This window comes from Sinocyclocheilus rhinocerous, unplaced genomic scaffold (assembly GCF_001515625.1).
Source record: "Sinocyclocheilus rhinocerous isolate Xijiao unplaced genomic scaffold, SAMN03320098_v1.1 scaffold1981, whole genome shotgun sequence".
Taxonomy (NCBI): domain Eukaryota; kingdom Metazoa; phylum Chordata; class Actinopteri; order Cypriniformes; family Cyprinidae; genus Sinocyclocheilus; species Sinocyclocheilus rhinocerous.
This window is the reverse complement of record NW_015648571.1, coordinates 49,806-63,019: the sequence shown is the minus strand read 5'-3', so window position 1 is coordinate 63,019 and position 13,214 is coordinate 49,806. Positions and strand designations below refer to the sequence as shown.

Sequence of the window (13,214 nt, the reverse complement as noted above, 5' to 3'; positions counted from 1 at the left end):
TGAGTTGTGTCGAGCTATTCATTAGCCTGTTTGTTTGATGAAAAAAGATGAAATGTAGTTGCAATAAATGCTTAAGAATCCATACAACTGCAGCAGTGGAGGACTATTATTCTGCTGCGTGATACTGCGGAAGAACTGATGATGGCACGGTTTGATCTTTGGCTGACCAATCAGCAGAAAGGGGTGTTTAATTCCCGCCCATGTGTAGAAATCGAATATTCAAGCTGTTTATTCATTTTTCTACCCCTGAACGAAAAACGAAAATTTAAGCTGAATTCTTGTTTTTCGGTTTTTGGAAAAAAACGAAAAAGTCAAAAAGCCGTTTTCTCATTTTTCTACTTTCAATATTAAATCAAAAAATGAATGATCGAATGATACACGGATTCTTATGCTATATTATCTTGTTTCTGTTTTGTTTTGTTTTGTTTTGTTTTGTTTTGTTTTCTGTTTTCTATTTTGCTTTGCTCTGTTTTTTGTTCTGTTTCTGTTTTGTTTTCTGTTCTGTTCTGTTCTCTTTTGTTTCGGGCTTTTCTGTCAGACCATGCACGTTGGTTTGTGTATCTTGCTCATTTCGGTAGCAAAATTAAACATTTAAGGCCTGTTCACACACACACAAAGGTTCACCATGAAAATACAATTTTTTTCACGTGATTTGTCTGTTCAGACCAATGCAGAAAAAAAGAATTGTTACAATGATGGAATGCAAATGTTCGTGTCGGTGTGAACAGAAGCATCAACAGATGTTCCTTTAAATTAAAATGTTTATTTTTCTGAATTTTCACACTGAGCATTTGTCTTAGTGTGAACAGGCCTTTAGTAATGTGTGTCATGGCATTAAAACTCTTAATATGATATTTAAGATATTGAAAGGCTAAAACAGAGTCTTTTGGTATTCCATTGTGTCTGTCATCTTCTGAACGCTTAAATGCATAACTGTCTTGTTAGGCTCCAGCCATATATTTTTCTTTAAAACCATCTGTGTCTCTTTTACAGGGTGAAAGCAAAGAAAGGGGTGAACCTTCTTAGCACTAAGTCGAGGAGTAACCAGTGGAAGGTTGAATGGGATGTGCAGTCCGGAGCCAAACACTCCATTGCAACCGTGGAAGCCAGCAAGATCAAAGGAGTCCCTGGGTAAGTGAGCTTCCCCGCTTTTTGTACACTTATCTAGGAACAGTTTCCCTAGTGGGGAAACTAAGCAGTTTGTAGTGAATGGTAATCTGGTTGCAGATCAGCAACAAAAAGAGAATCTAAACTTTCATGTTTGAATCATAACATTCACCCACTCAAACATCTGCTAGTTAATCCAAATAGCATTCAACTAAAAAGAATGCCGTCTGTTCAGTTAAGACCTTTGTTTAAGGATGTTACAGTCTAATTGGAGTGGCTTACATTAAATGAAACATTTGTACTCATATTAATTAGTACTTCCTGTGTCTTCTTTCATGCTAAATTATTATTGCAGGGCTTTATGACAGAAAAAGTCTGTATTCAAAAATTAAGAAACGTACAGGATTCCTATTGTAACCATAAAATAAAATAATAAAATAATGTCATCCTGAACAAACTACCAAAAATGTACAAGAATAAAAAATGTAAATGTATCCATTAAATTAGGATCATGTTTGCTGCATAGAGGCTTCTAATATACAGATTTTCTATCAGATTATATTTCTTTGTATACACAAACAATTGAACTATAATAGATAAACATTTTTAGAAATCTGCAAAACTCTAGAAGCTTTTTATCTTCCATTCCATCTTCAGGAACACTGAGCGATTCATCTAGCCAGTAAACTCATGTGCTATTTGCCTTTTGTCAGGTAGGTCAAGACGTGGTGATTGAGAGTTGACACAGAGATTGCCAGCAAGGTCATTTAAATTAAACATCATGCTGTTTTGTTCATGTTCTAAGCCTCTTATAGTATATATATACTTCTATACTTCTTTCGCTATCCTTCTTTTTTTCTTCCGTATAAAGTGGACCCTGGCATATATTTTTTTTTATTGTGTCTGACATGTGAAAAGTCCATGTCACTCACCTGCAACCCTACCATTTGTCTCTATGCATGCTACCAGGAAAACTGTACTTTTACAGGAATACCTCCTGCCCTTCCTGGCAGACAGTATGTTCTGACAGCTGCCACAGTATGCATGTTTCATCAGTTTGGAGCTGAAGGCTGTTTTTTTTTTTGTTTTTTTTTAATACACTGCCAATTAAGACTATTCAGCCCAACAAAATACAGTATAATACTACAGTAGAAAGAAGTTTTTTAAAAACATTTTTTTATAATTTTATTAATGTGTCTAGTGATCGTTCGGAGTCAGACCAAAATCTTATGGTAAATACACAATTTGTTGTTTGATTTAGTAACCATACCCTTTAAATTGTAACAAAGCAATGTGATGCAGCATACCAAAGCTATTTCAAGCCATCTTCATTTAAGTTCAGTGACAGAATAGGAAATCCATTCTAATGGTTTAACAGTGATATACAGTTTGTTACATAAATAAAGCTGGGATATGCTAGCATTGGCTTACATATGAACCAGCTCTTACAAAAATAATCTTCTGATCATCAGATTGTTTGTTGTACACTACTGTCCATTTTTTCATGTTTTTGAAAGAAGTCTCTTATGCTCACCAAAGCTGCATTTATTTGATTAAAAATACAGTAAAAACAGTAAAATCGTGAAATATTGTTACAATTTAAACGAACTGTTTTCTATATGAATATATTTTTTAGGTTTTTGATGGATAGAAAGTTCAAAAGAACACCATATCTTTGAAATATATATATTTTTTGCTACAACGTAAAAGTCTTTAACTGTCACTTTTGATCAATTTAATGCATCCTTGTTGAATAAAATATAGAAAAACTATTATATATTTGTTTGGATATATTCTGAAACATACAATATGGACATACTAACAACATCTACAAATGGAAGTATTGACATGTACAGCTTTAGCAATATAAAGATCTTTATGAATCCTTAATATTTTAAATATTTGCATAGTTACTTTTTACTATTATACAGATGTTTTACATTTTAGATGCTGTCAATACAATAATGTAAGAATAATTTCAGTGTTTATGCATATGAAAAAAAAATATCACTTTGCTACAGTGTGGTTACAAAAAAATATATATTTATATATATATATATATATTGTCTCTCACTTCCCAACCAATTTATTGTACTGTCTGAAACAAGAAATTACTCCTTTTATATGGAATTTAAGTGGCAAAGTTTGGCCATAAAAACTTATCACAGTTTATTTATGTGCAGCACATTTCAGCAGTCTCTGACATGTTGTCAAGCGCCATTGTGACACCATGCTATAGAGGGGTGTTGCTTGTTATTTTTAATGCGAGTTTAAACAGATTTGCACTTTTCACCACAACTAACAAAATGTACTGCTTGTTTTGAGACTATTTCACAGTTGAGCTCATCTCTTTGTTTTTTTAGAATATATGTCTATATGTGGCTGGGGGCTTTTTGTATCGTAACAAAATAATGCCTGTATGAGCTTGTTGTCTGGGAAGATTAATCATTTTTAGCAAGTTGATGCCATTTCCTCGTATAGATTTTCTGTTAACGTGGCTCATTCTGTCCACAGACTGCAGCTCTCTTCTTAGACTTGCAAATTTCTTTGCAAACGCTGCCCATATTCTTTCACCATCTATCTTTTCTAACAGTTTTAATGAGTGACTCGGAGCAAACATTGCGCATATGGTTTAGGGCTGGCCTTCGAGGCAAAGCCAGCATTATTTGTCAATATAAGACAAGCCTCATCATTCCATTAGTGAATTTTCAATTAGAGATTCAATTGCAGGCACAGTCACGCAAATTCTTTTCTCCTTATGTTTCTGCACTCTAGAGTTAAGCAAGCCTAAAATTACTCTAAATGCAGGGCGTTTTGAAAGCTGGCTCCTGTTCTGGCAGTGCTTTAATGACTGATTGTTAGCAAAACTCTTCTCTGGCCTCCTCTCCTGTTGTGCTGGACAATCAATTCTCAGCAATGGCTAAATAATTAAGGCAATATTAACTTTGTTAATGTAGTGTCCAATGAATGGACATCAAGAAACTGGGCTAGCTAACCAATCAGAGCCCATCGCCTATTTCTGAGGGAGGGGCTTCATAAAAGAAGGAAATGATCAGTGCGTTTTTCAGAGAAGGGACAGAGCGGTGTGGAATAAAGGTAAATTATGTGAAAAATAATGCATTTTTTAAAAGCGAAGCATTAACACATGTTAGACTGCACCCCATAAACACAATCAAGCCTAGAAAAAAAAACAGTTAACCACCCCTTTAACCAAAGTATGTTACAGATATTTCATGAAGACCCTAAAGAATCCTACTACCTTGGGCATCCAAAGTCCCCTTTAATAGACAAAACTAAAAAATATATTTTGCAAAATTAAGGATTTTTTTTAATGATTTTTGAATGCATTAGCCTAAGTCTCTTATGCTCAGCAAAGGTGCATTTATCAAAAATGCCAAACAATATTGTAAAATATTAATACAGTTTTAAATAACTAATTTAGTACATTTTAAAATGTAATTTATTACTGTGCTGAATTTTCAGCAGTCATTACTCCAGTCTTCAGTGTCACATGATCCTTCAGAAATCTTCCTAATATGCTGATTTGCTGCTCAAGAAACATTTATTATTATTATCAATGTTAAAAACAGTTATGCTGCTTAATATTTTCGTGGAAAATGTGATACAATCTTTTCAGGATTCTTAAAAAACAGCATTTATTTGAAATCTTTGGTAATTCGAAATCTTTTTTAACATGAATTATTTTACTGTCATTTTTGATTAAATTAATGCATCCTTGCTATTTTTTATTTATTTATTTGAATGGTAGTGTACATCTTAGGGGAACTTCATGCATTTACTTAAAATTGCTTTGGGACTTGATGGTTAAAAGTGAAGTTATTTCTGAGAAAAGAGGTTGCATCATTTGTTTCAAGATGTCCCTTTTATGATATTTCGTTATGTAATTCAGTGTCATTCCTACATCTTAAATGTGGCTTATAAAGTATCTAAATAGGCTTTGAGGATACTATAAGACTGTAAAAAAATTATTTAGGTTCAATTAAATGTAACATTTAAATTGTTTAATTATTTAATCTAATTTCACATCATATATAAAACTATAATAAGCTAAAAGAATGATTTTTCTTATTCCCCACAAGAAGAAGTTGTTGATTTTGCAGCTCTGACACATTAATTACCCCCCACAGATAACATTTTGATAACCCTGCAGCATTTTTCCACAAGCGCACCCACTCCCAGCAAGGGAATTTATTTTTTGGCCGGTCTTTCTCAGCGTGGTTGTCAGCTGCTATCAGCACATCTACCTGTAGAACAGGAGTCTCAGATAAAGGAAATAATCCTTGATGAGTGTGCATGAGATCAACAGACAGAACCCATTTAGCCTGTCACTATCCATTACGGAGGTTTCCTGCAAAGACTCTGAAGAAACTATTTGCCAGGCACCATTGCCATTGCTTTCCGTGTCGCCAATTTAATTCCAGTATGTTGCTGAACTGTTGTGCTCAGCTGTTTTAATGACTGTTTGTGTTCATTTCACCAATGCACTTGAAATCAAAGAATATGTGCAGCATTTTTGCTTTTATTGCTTTATAATAAAGGTGATGTGTACTTTTTTCCTATGTTACAGTAATGATAATAATAATAATACATTTTATTTATACAGTACTTTTCCCTATCCTAGCTTAATATGCAGAGAAAACTATAAGTAAGCCATTTATAGGTTGATTCACCCGAAAAGTAACAACACTTCTCAGTGGTGCTATAAAACATTGCTCTGTTTATTTGTGTAACCCGGCACACCTATATTGGTTGGCTCAACCAAAAGAGAGAATTTGGGGCAGGACATCCTTTTTGGCCAAACAATGGCAGACAAAGAGAGTGTTCAGAAAAAATCTGTTCAAAAACAGGTTTGAGATTTTTTAAAGTTTTTTTTTTAATGCTTTTTGAAAGAAGTCTCATATGCCCAACAAAGATGCATTTATTTGATAATAATACAGTAAAAACAGTAATATCGAGAATATGTACGCACACATATCTAACATCTATGTAATCTAATAACGCTGTTTGTGCATGTAGATGTTATTTTGGTCGTATATATAGTTTATATACACATACAGTATGCTCCACTCTGTCTCATGTTTGCAATTGTTTCGTTAAATTTGTAATTTGTAAATCCATTTTGAGCCCCTGTGATCCAGTCCCAAACAACAGATGGGCCTTGCCCGGCTCTCTGATTGATTCATTTGCTGATTGTTTCAATATATAATACCTAATACATGACAGAACATCTGTTTTTGTTGATGGCCAGCATATTAAACCATTTAAGCTTTAAATGCATACCTAACCCTAATTAGACTCTTCTAAATGAGCTTAATGGATAAATCTGGTGGATAACCAGTATTTTTTACAGCCTTATTATTGATCAATTTAGTGTGCTCACTGTCACATGATCTTCTTGTATCTCTTCAGGGACATGGCTGCCAGCATCGAAATTATGCAGCTAGACTTTGAGATGGAGAACTTCACCAGCCAATCAGTCACCAGAAGAATCAACTGGAATATTGATTACCGGGGCCAGGATCCAGTCTCGGATGCAGAGAAGGTGGTCACAGAGCTGACGGTTGTGCAGAAGGACATCCAAGCCATCATTCCACTTTCAATGGTAAGAAGGTCTTCCTGTCTGTCACCAAGGGTCATAAAGTTTGAGAAATGAGATTGCACTTCAGTCTATTTTAAATGTAATTTAACTTGTCAAATCAGTAGATCACAACAATAACCACCCACTTTTTCAGCGGCCTTGGTTCGGGAATTATTTTTTCCATTCACTTTTTTCAATGACTTTGTAATGAACAGTTTAAGCCATAAGTCACAAAATTTCATTGGAAGCAAAAAGGTTTCCAAAAATCAAACAAAAATATCAGCCTGCACAAATTTGTGACAGTTCTGCTTGCTGCAATCACATTTTTATGGTAACAGCAACTTCTGGATTCAACAGAAATTCTGCAAACGGTCTTGGATTTTTTTTTTTATGATATGGAAATCACATTGAAGTTTGGGTTCTACAGAAGCATATACCATAGCTTAACAACCTTAGAGCTCAGGGTAGGCCGACTTTGATAGGTTTTGATTCTTTGATAGGTTTATTCTTTATCGCCAGACCCACATGACATCTGTGGCCACACAGAATTGGAATGTGTGTCAATCACAAAATACCACACACATAACCCTTGTACGTTTGTTTGTTTGTTTGTTTATTAATAATTTGGGCTTATTTGATGAAAATTTTCGCCATTGAGAGTGCAGTACTTTCATCTCCAAAATAAAGGTCAACAGATCCCATCTAAGCCCAGTTCAATCAGTTATTAATATGAAAACCCCTTTGTTCTGCTGAGTTGCCAGCCACTTACAATATTTATATTACCTTTAAGCGATAGATACTACATATGGACTTTTATCAGAGATTAGCACTGCATAGAAAGTCTACAGCACTTCTATTTCAAGAGACACATTCAATATCTAGGTTTTTTTTTTTTATTATATGTGATATATGATAATGGCCACCATTTTCATGTGCAGTAGTTTCTGAGCTGCTGCCCTTATAGTGTACTTAATTGTATAAAATGGGCATTTGTAGTACTTCAAATCTTACAGGTGTATTTTAATATATATATATATACATATAGTTGCAGATAATATAATATTAATGAAATAAAAAGCCACTTAAGTGTGCTTAAAGGAGTACACTTTCATGACTGTTTCTTAACACAATTAAGCACACTTTAAAAAAAACTGACATTGTAATAATTAAAATGAAAGTTTTACTTTACAGTACATTTTAAATTGTTTTAATAATAATTTGCCATGCTTTAGAACTACTTTTCATGTGCAGTAGTTTCTGAGCTGCTGCCCTTATAGTGTACTTAATTGTATAAAATGGGCATTTGTAGTACTTCAAATCTTACAGGTGTATTTTAATATATATATATATACATATAGTTGCAGATAATATAATATTAATGAAATAAAAAGCCACTTAAGTGTGCTTAAAGGAGTACACTTTCATGACTGTTTCTTAACACAATTAAGCACACTTTAAAAAAACTGACATTGTAATAATTAAAATGAAAGTTTTACTTTAAAGTACATTTTAAATTGTTTTAATAATAATTTGCCATGCTTTATAACTACCCTTATTTTGATGTGTTGATTAAGATACATTTGATCATTTATATTACATTTAAAGTTAATATATTAAATATATATTAAAATCTATTATTAAATTATATTAAATGTTTTGAACTGTAATTTTGTCATTACATATCTGCAATTAAAAAATATGTAAATACATGGCATACACGTTTCAATAGAAATTAAAGTATATTTTATTTTACCATATATTCTTGTCAGTGCATTCAGCAGTAGATTTTAACTATGCTTTTAAAGCCAATAGAAGTAATTATGAAATTACATATAAAAAATGTACTTAAGTTCTATTTAAGTGGGTCTTATGTTCTCTTATGTTCATCTAATTGTATTTAATAAAGTGAATTTAAACTATAATAAATTTCAATTAACATACAAAAACGTGTCAGATTAAATTACATTTAGCTTAAGTATATTATTTTGATGTATATTGTGTCCATAATATGTACTCTTTTTAAAAGTATGCTAAAGTATACTACTTTTTCACTAGAGTTTTCACATTATCCTTTAAGATAAGTCAGAAAAAAGACTAATTCACACTTTTCACTGTAGGGTATTTTAAGGTAATAGGTCTCTGGAAGGGGCTATAGAAAGGCTTCCTCATACCCACTCACTCCATAAGCACGAAACTGCATTATTCATCTATCAGAATTAATATTTGGTTGATTAGGGCAACTTGCCCTCCCCCATAATATGTGTGTATGTTTAAACTCTAATATAAATCAGTAAACGGGGACCAGGTGCAGCAGAAAAGACACTTTGCTTCATGTAGAGAGGCTGCTTTGACCTGACAGTATCCTCCATCCCTCCCTGAAACCTATCGGTGTGTTTCAAATGCCCTGCGCAGGCAGAATATAGCGGTTCAAATAAAAAGAAGTGAATACAAAACAGGACAGTCATGAGGGAAATGCTGAAAACTGTGGCAGAGCAAGAGCCAAGGCTTCAATTTTTCACAACCTCCCTTCATGCAAACACACACACAAAGAATCAAAGAACAGACATAAGCTCAGTTCCAAAACCTAGTGAGCTGCTTCCATAGGCAGCATTTTAAGGCATCATAGGTGGGCTCCAGTATTTCTGCTTGCTAAGATACCTTATTTCGAGCTGAATTCTAAGGTGGCACCACATTTATTCTTTACAAAGAAGGCAATCCCAGAATGTACTGCGACAAACTGCCAAAATAAATCAAAGACTGTAAGAAAAAATATTTTCATTATATTTATGATTCATTAAATACTGAAAAGAGTTGATAAAGTTAGCTTTATGTTTTATTAAAAAAGATTGTGTCGTTCCTTGGTTTATTGAAATCAATTGTGAGCTTTTGGCTATGTAGACCATTGCAAATCAGTCATCACGAGGGTCTATATCAGTTAGGACACTGCCAGAGGTTTTGGAACGGAGCTCAAGTGTTAGACACATGGTGGATATAAGTGTTCAATAGCTGCAAAATATGTGATATACACGATATGCCATGTGTTTATGTGGGATTTATGCATGAAACACCTTTATACATTTTCTAAATGCTTGAGACATCTGTTCGCCCTCATCGGGGGATTTGTAAGCAGGAAGCAATCAGTAAGTCTCATATAAGAGGTGTTTATAGACACAACAATGGCAGATCCCAAATGTTGAATGCCAAGTGCATGAAATGAATCCTACACTGATTTAGGCAAGCAAATCCCACTTCATACACCCAAAGACACGTTCACGTTCAGAGCATCTAATGAGCATCCCACATACAGAGCAGACGCACATATGCAGATACAACACCATGCATATACATACATAATGAGCAGCACATATGGATTTCTTTGAATTTCTGAATAATCACACATATAAATCCGTGGATACAAAGCAGAGTGTGAGATAGAGGGTGTATATGCTGTATGTATAGAATCCAAAGACCATGCAGAAAATATGAGACGTAATAAATTATTATATTATATTATATTATATTATATTATATTATATTATATTATATTATATTATATTATATATACATTTCAACTTGGAAATAAACTGAATTTTTAAAGATTTTGAAATTGGGAACAAAAAATAACAATTAAGAACTGTATATGAATCTGTACAATTTGTAGGTTACTAATCAGATTTAAGAAACCTATTGTAGTTGACCGTATTAAGGTTTTATTTTTATTTTTTTTCTAAAGGTGGGAACATTCTCAAATCATGCTGGATAGTACTGATCATTAAGTTTTAGAATGCTTCTTCATAATGTTTTCAGTATTATATTATATTATATTATATTATATTATTAATATTTTATAACAAACTGAGTCTGTACTTGGTATTATTAGAAAATGTGTGTGTGTTTATGTGTATGTGTGTATGTATATACAGTATATACACATTTACACATATATGTGTGTGTGTGTGTGTGTGTCAGAGGCGTTTCCTCCAAGGAGGCAAGGGAGCAGTACCTCCTCAAAATATTGGATGAGAAAAAAAATTGTAGCACAAAAATAAAACAATGCCAATATTAAAAAATATAACTTTAAAAAGTGTATAAATCACTCGGTTTTCTAAAGAAACATTGTCCAAGTTACAGCGGGAGTCCGCATCTCTCCCACCCCCAATGAGTTTTAACAGAACCCCTAAAGCGTGAGGTGAGTTTGGTGGGGGGGTAATTGAGAATAAATGGGGGAAAGTCACGCGAGAGGAGGCAATGCCTTCATCGCGGTATGATTGGGTATGACTGGTTATGTTCAGCTGTGATTGGTTCATGCGATAAATCCCACCTCTCTTTTTCATACGCGTTCCGCGTACGCAATCAGTCTGAATGAACAATATAATGGCATTAATAGGAAGACTAATTAAAAAAAGTAAGTAAACAACTCACACACTTAGATATGTCCACTTTTTTACTGCCTTGAGTTATTATTTTGGAATAAATGTAAAATGCTTAAATGCTTGATGAGATTCTTACTTGGCTTTAATAAATAGAATATTGATTACATTGTTAATGTAAAAATATAAAATTGAAAGGCGCCCCTTACCCCTTCTGATAGTGTAAGTAATGTTTCTAAATATTAAATAAACATATATACACAGTGTGTGTGTGTGTGTGTATATATATATATATATATATATACAGTGTGTGTGTGTGTGTGTATATATATATATATATATACAGTATACAGTATACAGTATATATACACACACACATATATATACGTATACTTATTGAACTTTTTTTTTTTTTTCAGTTGGTTGTCTCAGACATTTGGCACCTAGATACTGTATGAAACACTATGATTTATGTATAACTTCAGCCATTTTTCCAACAGGCTCAGTCTGGCCACAATTATCCCTCTTAGCTCACAAAGCCAGTCTCTCAACCTCTATTAGCATGAACTGCTCTTTTTTAAACCTGGCCAGAGAGAGAGGCCTTTAACACGCATTCAGGATCAGCTCCTCGTGCTCTCTTTCAGTTTTGGCATGTGAAGGCGGTCCTCGATAAGCACGCAGGGGACAGAGGATGTGTTGCCTACATGGGCTTCACTTCTGCTCCTGCTTCAATAGTACATCATAAATAAAATATGACACGGCCTTCCAATCGGGGATAGTATCATGAGCACACACATACACATACACACTTTCGGACAAGGGAATAGTCCTGGTATATGAAAGAGGGAAGATTCTGGACGTGTGGTCATGATGACCTTATGTTTTTTCTCAGGCTCTAAACCTGAGGGATAGATTAAGATTTTAATGTTAACTCGACCCTTTTAAAGTAATATTGACACTTTTTTTTTTCCTTAATCCTGTAAAGTCTGACAAATTATAGTCAGAAAAATCTGTTTATTTTTTTTACTAGACTGTATGTTGAACGTTTTGACCCAACAGTAATACTGTATGTGTGTGTGTGTGTGTGTGTATATAAAAATCTTATGTTTTTATATTTCTTTATATCTCTTTTTATCACATATCTCTTTATACATCAGGCTTTCATGGTAATTTATTCATCACAACAAAAATGCATTTTTCATTGCATTAAAAATTGTACATTACAATATCACTGTCTCTGAATTGTAATGTGTTACACTGCATTTGAGTTACTTTTTAGTTACTTTCACTTTCAAGCACAAACCTCAATTGCATTCAGAAATGATAGCGGTAAATAAAGCTGAATGTTATAAGCCCTAATGTACAAACAATAAACACAACAGCTAGCCTATAGGCTATTTTAGTTCTCCTCACTCCACAACAAATTCTTTACATTTAACGGTATTCAGAACAAAACGAATGAAAAATATAAGTTGCTAAACAAGTCAAAACTAATTAATTTAACACAAAACTGAAAGCAAACGCAGCCTACCTCTCTCATTCGGCACGAATCCAAATGTTTCCATATTCACAATGTATTTGATTGCTAAACTATTATTTATTATGTAAACCAGGCTTTGTACTTAACGCGGATTGTACTACGGATTATTTTAATTAACAAGTGTATCTATATGTTTGGTTGACTGTATATTATTCTGATAACAAACAGGCTGCAACATTTGCAATGCTGTATTGTGTGTGCGTGAGGCGCCTTCGAAATCGAACAGCGGAAAATACTCCGTAATTTTTTATCATACAGATCATTCGAAACTGCAATGTGTTGACTTTTATTTTAGAATGCGCTTTCTGTCATCTCGGTTTCCTTTTCGTGAACTTGTTTGTAGAGCACCGCGCCACACAAAAATGAACCAAACTCAGCAGCATATACACGGTTTAATATATTTAATAGTGTATTTGTTAATCTGTTAATTATTTCGCGTATTCATTCCTTTCATATATAGACTATAATTTAATAAAAACTGATTTTGTTATTTTTAGTTAAACTTAATTTCTGTTGCTTGTCTGCGCTCGTCTGTCGCCCTTTATCTCTTCTCCGACCCCGCAGCTCTCTCCGATACCTTACTGTTAGTGGCACCGGT

The 13,214-nt window shown here is 33.5% G+C and overlaps 1 protein-coding gene across 1 annotated transcript in view; it reads left to right on the top strand.

Moving 5' to 3' along the window:
• The window catches only part of LOC107709916 (transmembrane protein 132E), a 73,249-nt gene that overhangs the window by 26,128 nt on the left and 33,907 nt on the right, over window positions 1–13,214 (top strand). Inside the window, exons 2-3 of the mRNA XM_016514583.1 lie at window positions 994–1,131; window positions 6,538–6,730. Of these exons, the coding sequence (XP_016370069.1) occupies window positions 994–1,131; window positions 6,538–6,730 (331 nt within the window). The remainder of the gene's footprint in view (window positions 1–993; window positions 1,132–6,537; window positions 6,731–13,214) is intronic.